The sequence below is a fragment of the Medicago truncatula genome, chromosome 3, assembly GCF_003473485.1.
Source record: "Medicago truncatula cultivar Jemalong A17 chromosome 3, MtrunA17r5.0-ANR, whole genome shotgun sequence".
NCBI classification, from domain to species: Eukaryota; Viridiplantae; Streptophyta; class Magnoliopsida; order Fabales; family Fabaceae; genus Medicago; species Medicago truncatula.
In genome coordinates, this window is record NC_053044.1 from 46,349,833 (window position 1) to 46,368,969 (window position 19,137).

The 19,137-nt window shown below is 34.5% G+C and overlaps 2 protein-coding genes across 2 annotated transcripts; one reads left to right on the top strand and one right to left on the bottom strand.

The window, feature by feature from the left end:
- Positions 1-3,226: 3,226 nt before the first annotated feature.
- LOC25489821 (aminoacyl tRNA synthase complex-interacting multifunctional protein 1) lies at positions 3,227-10,314 on the bottom strand. The gene is made up of 12 exons (XM_013606043.3): positions 10,109-10,314; positions 9,793-9,888; positions 9,474-9,644; positions 9,014-9,079; positions 7,405-7,470; positions 6,164-6,280; positions 5,302-5,462; positions 5,054-5,144; positions 4,892-4,960; positions 4,684-4,775; positions 3,588-3,651; positions 3,227-3,508 (listed from the first exon to the last, which is right to left on the bottom strand). The coding sequence occupies exons 1-12, from the start codon at positions 10,175-10,177 to the stop codon at positions 3,404-3,406; spliced, it is 1,167 nt and encodes a 388-aa protein (XP_013461497.1). The 5' UTR covers positions 10,178-10,314; the 3' UTR covers positions 3,227-3,403.
- Positions 10,315-16,912: 6,598 nt separating this feature from the next.
- Positions 16,913-18,765, top strand: LOC120579700 (uncharacterized). Its single transcript, XM_039832385.1, has one exon. It carries the CDS (start codon positions 16,947-16,949, stop codon positions 18,657-18,659), a length of 1,713 nt encoding a protein of 570 aa, XP_039688319.1. The 5' UTR covers positions 16,913-16,946; the 3' UTR covers positions 18,660-18,765.
- Positions 18,766-19,137: the final 372 nt, after the last annotated feature.

Sequence of the window (19,137 nt, forward strand, 5' to 3'; positions counted from 1 at the left end):
TATTCGTACGTAAAATATTGAATGTAAATATGAGACCATCGCTACGATCAACTCAGCTAAAATAAGTCAAAAACACTAAAAACAGTCATCGAAAACATAATTTGACTTGGGGTTCCATCTTATCAGAATCCATGGTGATGGTGGAGTGCAAATGTAGACAAAGATATTTTCAAGTCTGATCGATGTACTTTCAATGCTTACCAGGCCAATGCATATATCAGGTTGAGTAATGATATTTGAACAACTTTTTTGTTATAATTTTTGGGCAACCTTGCTGTGTTCTCTTTTTATTGGTCAAAAACAATGGAAAGAGAAAAAGGAAGAGAGAAAATAAAAAGATAATGTAAGTATGAGAGAGAAAATTGTACAAAAGTTGTACAAAAATGGCTGTACAAATATCATTTCTCTATCAGTTTTGAGAGAAGCATGGACAAAATTTTAGTTTGTTATTTAGGATGTTGTTTGTAGTTGTACACTGTACTTTCATTGATTATAATATGTTAGTTGCGAGCACATTTTGAATGCATATTTTTCAAACACTTTTTTTAGAGAAATAATATTCGAACAACCATTTTTTGACAATTTTTGTGACAACTTTCTCTCTCACGCTTGGATTATTTTTTACTTATTCTCTCTGTTGCTTTGGTTTTTGTGCCAATAACTCATTTTCTTTGTAAAATTTTGGTTATATCAAAAGTTGTCATCTAAATAGATGTTTAAATAACACAACTCCTTTTTTTATTGATCAAAATTCACATGGATTTTATATCCTAAGTTTGGGATTTGGATCCTCTCATGCTAATTCTCTCATGTTGTTCTCATCGAGCCTTGATCTTAACCATTCATTAACTTATTTTCTCTCTCTTCTTTAATATCATTAATTCCTTCATGTATCATCCAATGGTTAATGGTTGATTTGATTTGGAAAAGGAGAGAGGGTTGTATCAAAAGGGCCGGGGATGATCCACAACCCTAAATTTGACTAGACTTATGTAAATTTTAATTGAAAAAAGAAAATGTGTATGAACGAAGATAAAATTCAATAATTTTTATCGTTAGTTATGCTGCTTGCTAAAACTCCTAAATATGTTATATGGATTAATTTTTTTAGTAAATATTTATGCTTTTAAATAAGTAATGCTTATTTATAATTCCCCCAAAAAATGCTTATATATATGATTAAAAAACATAATTTTTGTTAGAAATTGTAATAATTAAGCGGTAGAGTACATACAACAACACAGGGTTGACTCAAAGCTCAAGGTCCAAGTTAAGGTTTTATGTTTCCCCTCGAGCGAAAATTCTTTCATCCACATACAATTTTACTTGTACCGCCGTTAGTCATTACTCAATGGAACCTATCTCGGACAGTTTCTTGACACAATAAATTGGTCAAACTTTTGTCGAACCACGGCTCTAATACCACGGTTTGATCACGAAGGTAGCCAAGGGGGTTACTCATATTAAGCTCAGAACAAACATACTTTAACCTAAAACTTTAAAAAGCATTAAATTTATGAGTCGTGTCAGTTATAAAGTATTCAATCTCCATTTTTTTAAAGAATGCGAGACTTCTAACTCACATATAACTAAAGTTTCTGCTAGCCACAACCACTACGCTATCAACACCAATACTCTACTTATCCCCTCTATTAAAACCCTATTTGTCAACACTAAGCTTAAACAATGTCCCTCATTTAATTAATCCAAAAAAAATTACGTTCATTTTATTTGTTACCCCACCGAAACTTGTTAATCATGCTTTCACGATACTCACATAAACTGATAGCAAGTAGATAAAAGGTGCCAGAATTTGTGCTTTCTTTATTCTATTCTTTTGTTGGAATCTTCAATCCTCACAGCCTCACCTATCTACTTCATTTTTTTTTCCCGATAAAATCAATCGCCATCTACCTCGTTGAGGTATATGGTTACTTTTATTTCTAAATTTGGAATGACACAAGCAGGTCCAGTAGATAACAAATGGTGATGACTAGATAAAATAAGCATAGTTGACTAAAGTGTGACATTGTGTGTGACGAGTGAAGATACACAGTCAAGCTACAAATACCAACTAAGCAAAGTCTAATCCAATCTTAGGTTGAACAAGAATATTGCAGAGATTCGCCTAACACCTTTGAGACGTGGTCCGAATTTTTTATTACTATTAGGATGAGGGAAATGTTAAGTAGCGTTATCGGGCACTAAAAAAAACTAATATAGAAACTTTGCATTAGGAAGTGCTGAAAAGTAGAATGTTCAACTTTATGAAAAAATTCTATTTTTACTTCCTTAAACAGTGTTGGAACACTGATTAACATAACCCTTATTATTATTACAAAATTATATATAATTGAGAAAATTTAGATGCATTTTCTCATATGTTTTTTATATGATTAGCTAAAAATATACGAGTAGTTTAGTTAAAAATTATACAAAAGACGTCTGAGAAAACGAACCTGGATATTTTTTCCTTTTAAAATAACGGCGGATAAGTTGGTAAAGTGAATTTGAAGTATGTGATAAAATTTACGATTTAATTAAGTGAAAACCATATAATATAAATTACTCATTAAGGTAAATGGTAATTTGTACCCTCAATAACATATGTTAAGAAACTCATTATAGAAATATATGTATCGAAAATCGTGCGTTTAACTTCTAAAAGTTAAAATATTATGTTTTTTAATACAAAGTTGTTTTTTTGAATTCATTATCATGTGTTTAGCATGACCCAAAAAGTAATAGTAATAACTTTCTAAGTTTTTAGCTCATTTTGGGTCGTCACAACACAAGGACACAACCACAAACAATTTTTCTTTTGTCACACACAACCATTTAATTCTTTTAAAAATACACACATTTAATTCTTTCTTCTTTCTTTTTTGTGCGTGCCTAACTCATAAGTTGTGGTCACAATATTTTCTCTCATTTTACAATATACTCCCTCCGCCCATTTATGTAAACCCTCTTTGTATTTTTCACATTTCTTAAGAAAAGTTGTTAGTATAATTAATTTGTCTGTTTTGTGTGTTAATATTACCAAACTGTCCTTTGTTTGTATGTATATTAAATTTGACTTTTCAAATTTAAAGACAAGTTAGTGGTATTAATTAGGGGTATGTTTAGGAAAAAATAATAAATGCATCTAGTAATTTGAAGAGGGGTTTACATTTAGGGACAAAAATAAAGTCAAATGGGTGTTTACGTATAGGGACGGAGGGAGTAGGATATTTTTTGAAGTCATTGGATTCGAGATCATATTAGTAGCATTTAAGACCATGATACAACAACTGCAACATAAATGTTAGAACATTTTAATCACGTTGTTCAAAACATTAAAAAAAGTTGTGGTACTAACAATCTGAGTGGTCAACAACAATGAACGAGACATATCTCTTGATCACTTTATAGTTGCTCTGGAAATGGATGATGTGCATGGTCCACCAGAAGTCATAAATGGTATCCCCTTAAATGTGGCCATCCCATTGTCATCAGTGAAAAGATGCTGCATGAGCAAAATAGAATATGCATGAGCTTCTGAACATCATAACTACAAGCAACAAACATATGCGCAGGGAACATACCGGTGTAATCTTCTCCAGCTGTTTCTTTTTTGGGTTAAGTACATCTTCTGGCTTTCCATCAATCCTGAATTTGAAGAAATAACAAATATGACCAAAATTAACGATATCCAGGAAAGTATGTCCACAACACAATAAGAACAACAAAACCTTGAACAATATCAAGTCTATTAACGGCTATACAGCTGTAATAATGATGAAAATGTATTCATCGATCAATGGTCGGAAAGGGACTTCTATGTATACTATTTTTTTACGAGTATGTATACTATCTGTTGATAGTTTAGTTTAGGCTCTGTGGCGAAACTCGAGCTTATTGTGATAATTCAAGTGTTATGTTCAGACATCGATGATATAGGTATATTATTACAAATGACTATACTTGGCAACAAACTCTAAAGAGGATAGTATCAAAACTAAATGGGCTCATAAGCATAACATCCCTACAATATAATTCACTTTAATAGATGGCAAATGAATTAAGAAACATAGCTAATTTTAAGGATTTTATAAAAATTGTGACTATAAAATTAATACTTCATTTATATTGTAAAACGACATATTAAATGAGACACTTGCTTCGGTGAAAGCCATTGGTCAATCAAAAGGGAAAGAAACTGTTATTATTCAATAAGGGCCGGCCTGTTTAACACATATAGGCCCATTTCAACACAAATTTGTGGGGCACTACTTTCTCCACCCCCGAACATGTAATAGTGTGTTGAAAATGGTGAGTCACTACATTTTTCTTAAAAACTTATCGTGCCTACATGGTTTCAATGGGCCCAATGTACAACAAACAGATGACCCAAAGTCAATTTTTTTAAAAGAAAATTAATATATATAAAAACAAAAGACAAGGTATTGCCTTTTGGTAAAAAAAAAAAAAAAAGGTTGAGGAGTTCAATTGGTTTGAGCTAAGGGATTAAAGGAGTTGAGAAGTTTAAAGTCCAGGGTTCAAGCTACAAACTTCCAAGCTACCAGTTAACACGTAGACGAAATAGTGATATTCATTTTAAATGCTTTATAGACAGGGTTAAACAAGTCACATAAGTATATGTGTCTGACTGCCTGGTCTAAAAGATTGCAAATATCATACCCGGCAAAAGAAACACGTTCCCCAATTTTAGCCCCTTCTGGAGGGAGCAAGGGCTCTACGATGGTGGAACCTTCATTTGAAGCACACAAGACCTGGAAACAGAAGCCAAATACATACACAGCCCTTGAGACTAATAGGCCATCATGAGCTACGGACAAGAAAACAATGTAGCTTGCGAAACAAGCGCAAAATAAGATAAAACAAATACCAATCCTTCAGACACCACATCCCGTAGTTTTCCAGGTTTGACATTTGTAATAAGTGCAACTCGGCGATTCTGTACAATGAAATCAAACAGGACAACAAGAAAGAGTTAAATACAATACAAAATGAATGCAACTAAGCAACACACTTGGTTAGGTTACATTACCGTCAACTCATCAGGACTGCAGTACTTTGCCAAACCACTGACAACCTGCCGCAATTTGGCTTCGCCAACATCTATCTCCTCAACTAGCAAACTGCATTATTCAATTTAACAGATATCAATTTTTATATACAATTTAGTAGATATCAATTTTTATATAAACATATGCCAAACATTAAGTATTAAAGCATCAATTCTATGACCAAAAATTTAAATTAAAAGAAAACTATTTGGTAGGTTTTCCAAAGTACCTATCTGCAGAGGGATGTTTCCACGCTTTACGAATTAGTCCAACTTGAATATTAAGCAAACTGACACTAACTTCATTCTCTTTCTCTGACACCTCTTTGGCAGCAGGTTTTGCGGGTTTTGCTTTGGCCTTAGCCGGTTCGGTGTCTCCTGTTGACTTTACCTTAATATTACAAAAACAAATGAAATTGAAAAGCCATAATGAAGCAGATGCTCTAAGATGCAAATAATAAAGTACAGATAATAAGAGAAGTTAGAACTTGTAACACTCAATATTTTCTAGAAACATAAATCTGACTATCCACGTAAATTTCAACCATGAGGAAAACCCACACGATGAATGAAAAAGTTACAATTCACCAGCATTTTCGATCTTCTATATCAAGAATTGTCAGCCTGGAATTAAAGTAGTATTTCACATCATTTTAGTCTTCTTATTTTCTTCATATGAAATTATTGTCAAATTTGTAGGTATGATGATCAAATTTGAAGGAGACCATTGGAAACAACAATTTGAAATTGTTTGTGTGATTAGAATGTCATGGGTTAGTTTCTGGAATCAACATATTGTTAAATACAATGTAAGCATGCCTATAATAGATCTACCATGCCGTGATATTTAATCCTACCAATATCAATTTTCAGCTTTTGTATGTGCAATTTATTTACCCAACATGTGCAACACTGACTAACCTATATTTTTTTCTCCAAAAGAGGTTTTATGACATTGTCATAGATCAAACTAGCATGACCTCAAACTGTCAGATGTCATTCTATATAGGCCGCCCATCCAGTGCAAAAAATAAAAGCACTACATGAATAGATTTTAAAACCGGTCACTGAAAAATAATGAGATGGACTTACCTCTGCTTTGTTTTTATCCTTGCTAGTCTCTGGTTCTGCCTTGTTTACATTCTTTACGCTTTGCTCAGTCTTGTTTGATTTTAAATCAGATTCCACAGCAGCAGCAGATTTTGTTACCTAGAATAAAAATAATAGGCAAATAAAAATTTGGTACCTATTCAACTTGGCAAATCTCCATATAATGTTTAAGGGTGCCGTACATAACAGTACTTATAAATACATGAAGACGGGCATGGAAGCATTATTCATTCTAAATGACATTTAAAGTTCTCACAGGATACTATGATTCTCCTATAAAGCAAATGTCATCAAGTTGAAGTGATAATTTGAGGTCTTTTTGTTACATTGTTTCGGATTTTGCCACAGTACAGTAGCATTTGCAAACCAGAAGACTATGGATATACTCAGATCAAAAAAATATTACATACAAATATAGAACTTGGTAGTGACTGGTGCTTATTGGTTTCCTTTTTTTTTTAGTCAAGTAGCCTAGCGGCTGGACTCGTACACCTTAAGTGTGGAGAATCCGGGGTTCAAACCCCGTTCCCTACATATTATTGTCCTTGCAGCTACCAACTAAGTAGTTCTTACAAGACAATTGGTTTCATATTTTAATTAATATAAATAGATTGTTTGGGTTAACTTACATTGTTTGACCCCAAAAAATACATGATGTTGCCTTAATCCAAGAAAAAAAAAATATATAGCTTCAACTAGTCTTTAAAACCATTGATATCCATTAAGAGCAGAATCATCCAACCTTAAGTAAAGTATTGCATGGAGATTGACTGCCATGTCAGTAAATCATTGGGTGATAGTATCAACTACCATGTCAACACCGTGAATATTCTTCACAAATTAGACACAACAACAGTTATAAAAATATTGAAGGAATATTTTCAAGGGCTTAAAGTGTTACTTGATGTGTTTGTTTGAAAGTTGAAGCATTTGATGTTAAGTTCTATAGAGATCGGTAGGAAGTGTTATTTAATGTGTTTGTTTGAAAGTTGAAACATTTGATATTAAGTTCTATAGAGAACTGAAGGAATCTAAAACAACAAACAAATGAAAAATTAGATTACATGCATTCAAGCATAAAGTAATATTTCGATTTGTAATGCATTTTCTAAAATGTAAAGAAAAAAAAAACTGAATGCCTAAAATGACTGTATGCATTGGAACTTGTATTTGTTAAGTCTAAGACGAGAACACTCAGAAGTAATGAGGGAATGATTTCTTACCGGAGGCTCAAATTCAGGCTTCTGCAACAATATTTCCTCAAATAAGCCTACAAATTCCAGTTTGTGCTGAATATGTAATAGCAGTCAGAAAATCAGAACTCAGCTCAACAAATGGTTTTACTACAAAAGTGAGTGAGAGCAGAACTGAATAAATGTATTTGTTAAGGCAAATTGAAAATAGCTAGACAAGCGTGTACTAACACACAAGATATTATCAATACATGTAGACTTTTTAATTAACAGTCAACTTGGTAATACAACAAGGTTTATATCATTTTTAGGATAGCTTAGATGAATACATACTCCCTCCGGTCTTTATTATAAGAAGCAATTCACTTTTTAGGTTCATTGAATAACTGATGTATCTGGTCTATAATAAGGACCATATACATCAGTTATTCAATGAACGTAAAAAGTGAATTGTTTCTTATAATAAGGACCAGAAGGAGTATTAAAAGACTTCTTGATATTCACTAATTTAATCAACCATTACAACTGCAACCTAAGGTCCCGTGTGATTATAAGTGTGCAAGTTCAAACACTTGCGTTTATACATTAGGGAAGGTGTTTCCTCGGTAAAAAAAACACAAAGTCTACTAAAAGGTCGTATTATCTTGCCTCATACCCAAAAAAAATGACGAAATTTTTACCAGAAAATGCTTAGAAAAACTTTGGTTCATGAACTCCAGTGAACGTATATAAGTTCAATTAAGTAATACTTAAACTGTAGAAAACGTAATTTTTCACCTTTCCTTATATCACACTAGCGAAAAGACGGGCACTCCACTCGCGTGCCCGTCTTTCCGCTCTTTTTATTGCGCTAACGTTTCAAAATTATGAACAGTGTTTCTTTTATAAAATTTTGATTAAAACCAAAAATATAAATGTTTGTTGTTTTCAAGTTATAATAAACCAAACTAACCATCATTATCTATTTCAATGACACCAACAATATAACAAAAAAATATAATCTAAATTCTTTTTTTTAATGACACCAACAAACATCTTTATTACAGAAAAAGTTGTTTAATGCTATAATTGGAATAATGAAAAAGTAAGTATAAATATACACATCTAGTTTGTTACACTTTTTAAATGATAAAGAAAAAAAAAGATCAGACATACATATCGTGTTTGTTACATTTGTTTTGATATTTAAATTTATTCTTATATATTTGTTACATGTGTGATTTGTATTTAAAATTAAGGGTATTTTTGGAAAGAAAAATCCAACACAAAAGTGTGCTGAAAGGGGTAGTTTTCTTTATATATAGTATAGATATAGATTACAAAAAGTATCACCTAATTTTCATTATCAAGTATCAAGGGCCAGTGGTCTACTTTCTGTACTGGTAAAAGAGATTGTTAACTATTTACCTTTTCAATTTGTTGTGCGAACGAAAAAACATGAAAATAAAACAGCCTTGTAAACCGACAGCAACATATTTACAAAAATTCAGACTCTAAAGATGCCAAAAATTTACAATGGACTAGCACTAATCACCAGAAATATAATATACAAAATGACTTAATGACAATGCAATGTAATTTCTAAAGTGCAAAAAGCTACGAGCATTAGCACCCTGAAGCGACAGCAAACTAGCAATACCTGGATGTAGTCCACCCATCTCAACACATGTGCCAACTTTTCCTTGTTAGTGTCTGGAAGGCTGATCTGGCAATAAGCAACCAAAGACATCATGTTATTAAAGCTTAAATTTTTTTACTTGTTTAACAAACCAATTAAATGCATTTTGCTCTGTTATTTCAACTATATCAGTGCCTTCTGCTTAGTGCAAAGGAAGATTAGGATAAGATTAATCTAACACAATGGCATGATGCAAGTACCTCAGCAAAAATCAAAAGTCTTAGTGACAGTCTAGATGCACATGTATTTTTTTTGGTAACTCTAGATGCACATGTATTGACTAAAGACAAGTAAGATATTGATATTAAAAACAACGAAAAACCGACTAATCAAACTGTTTTTAGTTCAAGGGAGAATAGGAGCATTTATCCACTCTTTAAAATAAGCATAGTAAGTATGGTGAATATGACAATGTGCATACCAGGGAAGAATGAATCACTGAAAACACAATAACATCAGCTTCAGAAGGTTTCAATCCATTGCCAAGGAGCACAGACTTTCCAGATAGTTCATCGTTTAATCTCTTGAGAATCTCAAAGCATCCGTCAAGAGAAACAGGCAAGGTTTCTGCAAATTCTACCCATTTCAACACCTAAATACAAAGAATGTAAAACTCAGAATTACTAACCAGTTAAGTGAAAAACAGATATGTTCTTTGGAGCATAGCAATTTTGGTACGAGCGCTTAATTCAGATTCCAACAATAGTATTTGATAAGCAAAATGTTTAAAAGGCGGTTACCTCATCAGAATGATTAACCTCGTGTCCAGATGCCGCGATTATGTTTAAGTAAAGAGTCTTAATATCGCCTCCTGCACTATCAGCTGGGAAAACACTCTGCAAGCAAAGACAGATATTTGCATGAAACATATGTATCACTTTCAAATTCAGTGAACCAAGCTAATATTTTACTCTCTATATTATAGACCAGATACATCAATTATTCAATGAAAAAACTATTCTAATGACCTCTGAAATCAATTCATGACTCATGCATGAAAATTGAATACTGTCTGTGAAATTGGAAAGAAAATAATGGAGCAAGGAATGCACTTACAGGATCCAATGAAAGGTGCTTGGAGAGAGCCAAAACCAGTGATTTCTTTCTGTTGTCAACGGAAGCCATTTGTGATGATGATGATTCTCCTTTGAACTTCAAATTCTCTTTTAGTGTTCTACGAAATTGTGGTTCTGCACTTTGAAGGGTTTTAGGTTTTGGTTTCGGTCTGATTTTTCTTCAGGTTGTCTTCTTCAGTTACTGTTTCTACTGAGAAATGTATCGGGCCTTTTCGGTATGGTTAGATCGCCCAATAACAAATATTTTGGGCCCAACTGTTTTCAACCACAGGTGGATTTCTTTTTAAACTCTCTTAATATCTCTTTTTGCTGAAAAATGCTCTTGATAAGTTATCTTCCGAGTATGTTAATGTTAAGACTATTATTTTTCTCACCATATGCTGTTCTTACGCGCCCTGTAAAAAAGACGAAAATATTCTTGGTTTAGATTATATAATCTGAACCAGATTGTTAGCTTTTTTGGATTATAAAATCTTAACTACTTCGTACCATGATTTTGTGTGTTTTCTTCTCTGTCAAAGGTCTCTATTAACCACCGTATAATACCCGCATAAGTTGCAAAGCAATTTCAGGGATTATATGTACGGTCAACAATGACCATGACACCATAAACACTTCTAAAAAACTAAATAAATGTTGAAGAAAATGTAAGAAAAAAGGTGAAGTGAAGAATGAAGGAATTTGTTGAAAATGCAAGCCTATTTATAGCCTAAAACAAGTCATATATCATAACTATAGTCAAATAAAATGAAACGTGTTTCACCGCCCAACCGTCCAAAAATATATTAAACACTCCATTAAACGTCCAAACCTTTGGTGAAACGTCACCGTCCAAAAAAACTTAACGTATTCGGATTATATAATTTGAAACTCGCTAAAATTTTGGTGTTCGGATCAAAGACAGAGTTTTCCATGATTTTTTTTGTGTGGTTTCTGGTTAAAAAAAATAAAAAACTACCATGAAAATAGCAAATATTTAGAGGTGAAAACTAGTTTTTTCTTGTATTTTTAATTGAATTTTTCTTGTATTTTCATTATTTTTCTATTTTGTTGGTTTTTATTTTTCCTGTATCTTGTTTTCTTTTTATTTTTGTTACCGAATTAATATTTTCTAATCGTTTCTTTATTTTCGTAGTATTTTTTGGATCTTTATTTTAAATTAGGGGGCAAAATCCTGAAAAACGTAAGACAAAGGGGGTAAAATTTAGAGTTTTAAAATAATATGGTATATAAAATTAAAATAAATAAACTAATAACATAATTATATAACCAGAAACCAATAACATAATTATTTAGAGTTTTTCAACATTTTTCTCGTTCAACCGGTTATGATTAAATATACGTTGTTAAACTATATAATTATATAATATGGTATATAAAATTAAAATAAATAAACTTATAACATAATTTGCATTAATTTTTAACTAAAAAATGTCAGTTTCACTTAAAAAAATATTAAACAATCATATGGTAATAAATTTTAAAAAATTAAGTATATGAAGTTTTTTTCCCTTAAGTTTTTACCGGTGAAGTAGCTTTTATAGATGAGAGTTGTTGTTCCCACATGTTGTTTGGCTGTGCCACACGAGTAAAATACCAAAATGCCCTTCGGCAGTTAACTGCTGAAGTTTTGAGTAAACCGGCGGCAGTTAACTGCCGAAGTTTTTAAGAATCCGGCGGCAGTTAGGTGTCGAGTAAAACCTCGGTAGTTAACTGCCGAGGAAAACTGAACATCCAACACTTCACAAAATTCTCAAGTTCTCTCAAATCTACTACTACACTCTTAGAAAAAAGTAACGATCACGTCTCATTGAAAATTGCTTATTATCAATACATGAAGTTACAAGAACAAACTTTAATTTTCATTGAGTCAAAGTATTTACACTCCTCTCTCTCTCAAGAGCCAAGTTAAGGTCTTCACCTTACACTCTCTTTTCCTCTCTTATCTCTTGATCTGAAACTATGGAAAGAGTTGTCCTTTGTGCAGCACCTATCATTTTTAGATACCATTTCCAGCCATTGTCATCAGCTTTCATGTTTACTATAAATTAGATCTATTTAATTTATATTTTTCTCTTAAGTTCTACTATTTGAAACAAAATAATTGTTTCTCATCCCTATTTTTCCTACTATCAACTTATTTTTATGTTTTATGTTTTTAATGAATTAATGATCATGGAGATGATGATCCAGTGAAGAACCCGAACAAATGTTAATCTTCCAAAGCAACATATATTTGCACATTAAACAAAGTAAAAAAAGCCCATGAAATTAAAAATAATGTCATCAAAGTATAAATATACAAATATACAAATATACATAACTCAATGTCATCAAAAGACTAAAACTAAAAAATAAGTCCTAAAAAAGGAAAATAGTATTACTGGTCCTGGTCCTGATCCTGATGATGGTGCCTCCTCCTCGGCCTCTGGGCTCTCCTCCTGGTCAAAATCGGCGCGATCTGCTCCCTCATATGGGTCGTGGCCTCATACCACTGTTGAGGGGTCATGCTCATGACCTCCTCCTGGCCTAACTGTGCATCAGCGTAGGCAACAGCGCCACTAACCATGTCATAGGTGTCAGGCGAGCTTCTCGCCTCATACCGCTGCCACTGCTCTGCAATGATCTGCTCTTCATTTGCAGGCCTCGAAAGATCTCCTGGAATAGGTGGCAAGATCTGAGGGTGAGACACCCTAGTGTACCACAGGACATAGCCATCCGCCACCCGCCATGTATCCTCTCCTGCCTGCTCACCCCGAGCGTCCGCCTTAAGCGTGTGAGTGCGGAAGTCGACGAACATCTGCACAATGGAAGGCGGGGGGAGGTCCCTAACATCAGTCGGATGTCTGGGGATGCTCTGCACGTATCCGTACTGCCTCAACACTCTCTCGGGCAAGTGACGGTACACCCTACGGACGCCGCACATAATCCATCCAGAATACCAGAAAACCTCCTCGAAGTCCTGGATCTCTCTGTGCTCCTCGTACGGCCTCCAGCATACATCATCTAACTGTATACGATCGAGCAGTGACCGATACGTGATCCCCTCCCCATGACCCTTCTGGAGCTTCCACCTCGCTGCAACCGGATAGTTTTCCAGGTAGTCAGTGTTGAGATCAACACTGAAAATGCGCCAAAAACCATGCCTGCACAAACCAAACAAATAACATTTATAAATTATTACGCACGGAAAAATATAACAAAAAATTAAAAGTTCACAAAAAAATAAAGTTAACATAAATATAAAATTTCAGTTTTCTTACAGTGAGCAGTGTCACGCTCCCCCCAAGCGCTCTGTGTCCCGGCCTACATGCATCCGCCAACTCGCCGTATAGGTAGGCGAGGGTCATAGCTCCCCAGGAATAATTACGCATCCCTACGTAGCCGTCCGCCATGGTCGTCAAATATATCAGCTCGATGCGCTTGTTGCTTCTATCGCCAAACAACAAGCATCCGACCAAGTACAGAAGGTAACACCGGACGCAGTATGTCCTGACCCTCTCCAGCTCCTCAACCTCATCAGGATCCTCCGTACCCGCCAATACGTTGGCCCTACCAAGGTACGAGGTATAGAAGTCCCTCAGCCTGGGGTAGCTAATGTACCCACCGTACTCCTGGTTGCAGATCTTCTCAGCCTCATGCTGGGCCACACCAAGATACGTCATCAGCAGTGCCGCTCCCTCATGCTTGGGCATCTTCTTCCCATGGCCCAACATCCGCCCCTCAATAGGAAGATGCATGAGACATGCGACATCATCCAATGTCACAGTCATCTCCCCCATCGGCATGTGGAAGGTGCTGGTCTCCGGATGCCACCTCTCGCATAAAGTAAGCAGCAGGGCATGAGGCACGGTGGAGTACCCCAAGTAGACCAAGTCATGTAGCCCGCTCTGCTGAAGCGCATCCCAAAACCAATTCTCATTCCCGTTAGGGCGTCCGAGAGTGAGAATCTTCGCCCCATGATTAATCGGTTTAAGCACGCGGGTCTTACGAACCTGAAATAATAGAAAAAAAAATATGGATATAATAATTAAACATAAAAACACATAACAATGTATAACAGTGTATATAATAATTAAAAACACATATAAACAAAACAATTAAACATAAAAAATAGAATTAAAAAAATAAACATATAACAATGTATATAATAATTAAAACAAACACACATTTAAAGAAAATAATTAAACATAAAGAAAAAGAATTAAAAAAAAACACATATAGAGGTGGATATAATAATAAAAACAAACACACATTTAAAGAAAATATTTTAACATAAAGAAAAACCAATTAAAAAAAACACATATAAAAGTGGATATAATAATTAAACAAACACACATTTAAATTAAAGAAAATATTTTAACATAAAGAAAAAACAATTAAAAAAATACACTTACATTATTTGAATTATACCAGAGTGGCAACGCCACATGACCGGCATAAGAGTGGAGCAAGGACAAGTCAGCCGGTCCACCAGGAAAGGGAGGGTCCGTAGGTAACACCTCCGGTGCAGCAGCTGCTGCAATGTCATCCTCGTCTCCTGCATCCTGCTCATGTGGTATATGATCCTGGTCATATCCACCGTCCGTCACATCATGATGTAGCTGATCCTGATAGTTCAGGTACTCCACCCCACTCTGGTCAACAGGCTGTGACGGGTCAACAACCTGTGACTCCTCAGGCTGTGTAGCCTGAGAGCTTCCTGAGCCATCTCCCCTCCGACCTCTACCCCTCTTTGGGATGTGGGCAATCTGTCTCTCCCTGCGGTGGCTCTGAGTCATGGCACGCCTACCACCAATCATCCTCGATGGATCAATGGGGTCCTGATCGGCCATATCTACAAAAAATAAAAAATAAAAATTAATATCATTCAACCACTTTATCAACAAACACTAAACCTAAACAAAACCTACACTTTCACATTCAACCTAAACATAACCTAAACATAACCGCTTTCACATTAAACCACTTTACCAAAATAAAGACATTTATTGAACCTAAACATTATCATTAACATTCAAACGCAAAAAATCAAATGCATTATCATACACATTCAACCTAAACTAAACATAATTCAATATACACATTCAACCTAATTCAATATACACTTTTTCAATATGCATTCAACTTAATTCAACATACACGTTTTCGAATTACAATCAAGATCGTATCCAATACCTAAACTAACTAAATAATCAATAAAATTGTCATTGACACATTTTATCAAACACTTTGTGTGCAAAGTATCAAACATACTCAAAATGTGTTATTTTGCCACCAATCAAAACCACATTATACCCTAACATCATTCAATCATCAATTAAACCAACTACATTCAATTATAAACTACATGCACTCATAAAAAAATCAATTCCTACATCAACCCTAACCACATGAAAACTACCATTTTTTTTTTTAAAAAAACCTACCCAAACTAACATTATGATTAAAAATGAGTCAAGATACTTACTTGTGATTAAATGGAGATGATGCACTTGATTTTGTTGAAAAATCGAATTTGGAGAATTTTTATGGTTTGGAAGAAGTTTTGAACAATGAAGAAAACTGAGTTTCTGCGTTCTGGTTATGTCCAGTTTTCCTCGGCAGTTAACTGCCGAGGAAATCCTCGGGAGTTAGCTGCCGCCGGTTCACTAAAAACTTCGGCAGTTAACTGCCGAAGGGCATTTTCGTATTTTACTGGTGTGGCACAGCCATACTATATGTGGGAACAGCAATTCTCTTTATAGATTGTAAAATCAAACTATAAAATAATACTAGTAGTAGTGGTCGAGTACAGCTCATAAGCCATAGCATAGCTTTAATAATTTTTTCTACTAACTTTTGAACCATGTAGCTTATTAACTGGGATATTTTTTGTTTCTCTTTCTCGGGACTCCCATATCAACTCCAAACTGTGTTTTTTCATTTTCAACCAAACTTTTCAGATTTCTAGATCTGCTCTTAACAATGTCTTCATCCAACTTCAAGATCTATGAAGATACACTTTCTTCTTCCTTCTCTTTTGTATGTTGTTACTCTTCCTCTTCTCCATGTCTTCAGTCAAATGAAAATGCAGATGCTGAAAGACTACAAAATTGTGTCGATTTGGTACTTTTTTGAACAGAAGCAAGTGAAATGGTCCAACCGCGAGAATCCACTCAACCGCCGGTTCTTCCCGGTTCCACCGGTTTTCCGGTTGACTCCCCAGTTTTTTGACCGAGCGGTTTTTATAGTCATCCGGACCGGATGCTTGTCCGGTTCTCGATCCAACCGGTTGAACCGACCGGTCCGGTTCGGTTTTTATTACCATGCCTAAAACCCACACAAACTTCCTCGTAACCAAATTTTTTTTTTTTTTTGGCACAAAAGAGGGCCAAAGCCCGTAACCAAACCATTTTTTATTATATACTATTAATTGATTAAAGTGGTTAACAACCTCAAGTGGCATGGTTCTAATTTCACGCGAGATAGTTGTAAAACGAACATTAGTATCACATTTTTTTTTAAAGATTAGTGTCACCGTTATTAATGAAAAAATTATCTTCTTAATTTTCAAGTAAACAAAGAAAAAAGTTAATAACCTTTTAATTTTAGTTTTTTATTCACGTAAATTTAATGTTTAACTTTGACCAAAATAATGTGTATTCAACGAACATGGACGAGATGAATTATCGCATTAAAACATCATTAATTTTTCTTTTCTATTTTTTTAATATATACTCCGGTTACATATCTGGTTTATATACACCGCTTTTATTTTATGTTGAGAACGGTGTGATACAAAAACAAGAAGAAGAAGAAATTCCGACATAAAAGTCATGGTCGAGATCAGGAAAAGGAAGATCACATCCAAGTTGATTGAAAATGCTACTCAAAGAAAGATTCGCTACATGAACAGAGTGGAAGGATTGTTCACTAAAATGGAGCAGGTGAAAACCCTATGTGGTATTGAAGCATGTGCAATTGTATTTGGTCCAGGTGATTCAAGACCCTCTGTGTGGCCATCTCCTCATGTGGCCAAAAAACTAATACATAAGTTTGAATATATGCCAACGTCAGTACGATCAAGAAATATGACTGACCAACTGACTTATGTGGTGGAAAAAGGAAAAAAGCTTGACGCTAACCTTGCCAAGATCAACAAATATAACGAAGAGACACTTTTGAGAGTTTCCGTGCATCAAATTTTAAACGAAGGTAAGTCTATTTCTGATTTCAATGCTAGTATGAAAAACAACTTGATTGATTTTTTACTTGAAAGAATTAAGATCGTCAGAAAGAAAACCGATTATTTTGAAAAGGCGATGTTTCCTCTTAATAAACCTCCCTCTCTGCCACCACCGATGTCTTGCGCTATAAACAATGACAATATGACAGATTTTAGGATAAACATAAATAAAGAAGTTTTGAACCAACAACCATTATTAGATTTAGCCAAGCAAGTTGATCAAATGGGTGATGGTTTTAATCCTGGTGGTGGTGGCAGTGTTGGTGATATGTTGGTTAATCAAGAGAATTTTGAAGGTTTTTATAACAATATTTACAGCAACACGGAGATACGGCCACACACATATTTTGGTGGTGGTGTTGATCTGGCATCTTCTCAAGGCAATCTGAAAGATTTTGATAGTAGAATGGAGATAACATCAGATAAATATCTTAATGGTAGTGTTGATGATATTCTGCTCCCTAGAGGAAATTCGGGGGGTTTTGATGCTTCTCTAAGTAGCAGCATGGAGATACCGCCACATGTAAGTCATGGCGATGGTGTAGATATCATGCTTCCTCAAGGCAATTTTGGAGGGTTTGAACTTAATACAAGTGGTAACATGTGGATTCCACCACATGAAAACTCTAGTGGCAATGTTGATGCGTTGTTTCCCCATTTCAGTTTTAGAGGTCAAAACAACTTTGAAAGTTTTGATAAAAATACAGGAAGCAACATGTGGACACCATCACATGAAAATCCCAATGTTGATGTTGATGCGTTGATTTTTACACAAAATTATGGAGGTCAATGCAACTTTGAAGGTTTTGATAACATTACATATCACAACATGTGGACACCATCACATGAAAATCCAAGTGACGGTGTTGAGATGTTTATTCCGAATGTCGAAACAATAGGTCAAGGAAGCTTCAAAGGTTTTGATAACAACACAAATACTAAAATGGAGATATCACCTCATGCAAATCACAGTGGTGGTATTGATGTTGTGCTTCCTCAATGGAATTTCAAAGGTTCTGATAACAATGTAGGCACCAACGTGGAGGTATCACTGCATGCAAATTCAAGCGATGATGTTGATTTGTTATCTCATCAAGGCATTTTTGAAGGCTTTGATAACAATACAAGTAGCGTCATGTGGATTCCACCACGCAAAAATCATAGAGATGGTGATAATACGAGGATTCGTTGCCAAAACAACATTGGGGGAAATCTTGATGAATATGGCATGGGGAGTGCCAATCCAAACTCTGTTGACAATAACGATGGAAGCAACTTCAATCAAGGACTGTCTTTTGAATGAATTTTTGCTACTAGCGGTGACAAACTTGATGTTGAAGTGTCAATATTATTTGCAAGAAAAATTCACAAAATTAGATATCGGTGAATTATCTAAGGTCTTTTCAAGAGGTGGTTAAACTGTTTTATGATTTATTGTTTCTAATAAATATTTCTCTCTTGTCTGTTATAATTTTGCAATGTGTTTTACCTTTACAAAAACTATGAATTTCGATAATATAAGAAAATCACATTCGAAAGCGTGACATCCAGACCCGTTTTTAAGATTTTGGTGGCCTAAAATGAAGCTGTAATTTGGACCCTGTGAACATTTCTTGACAAAGTCACTAATAATTATGTATGCAGCAATATGTTTTTATCATATCTTTTTAGATGCGAAGTTTTTCAATAATTTGAACTTCAAAAAACTTCTTTCTTCTCGTACAACAATCAACGACTTTGTTAAGTGAATTCAATATGCAATTGAAACCTTTGACAAAAAT

Bases quoted from the DNA above. Each gene is read 5' to 3' on its own strand.
- LOC25489821 (XM_013606043.3), bottom strand. From the start codon at position 10,177: ATGGCTTCCGTTGACAACAGAAAGAAATCACTGGTTTTGGCTCTCTCC. The intron at 5,463-6,163 runs GTAAGTCCATCT...TGTAATATTAAG, and splicing joins AGGATAAAAACAAAGCAGAG to GTAAAGTCAACAGGAGACAC. The intron at 4,961-5,053 runs GTAATGTAACCT...TTCATTGTACAG, and splicing joins GCAGTCCTGATGAGTTGACG to AATCGCCGAGTTGCACTTAT.
- LOC120579700 (XM_039832385.1), top strand. From the start codon at position 16,947: ATGGTCGAGATCAGGAAAAGGAAGATCACATCCAAGTTGATTGAAAAT.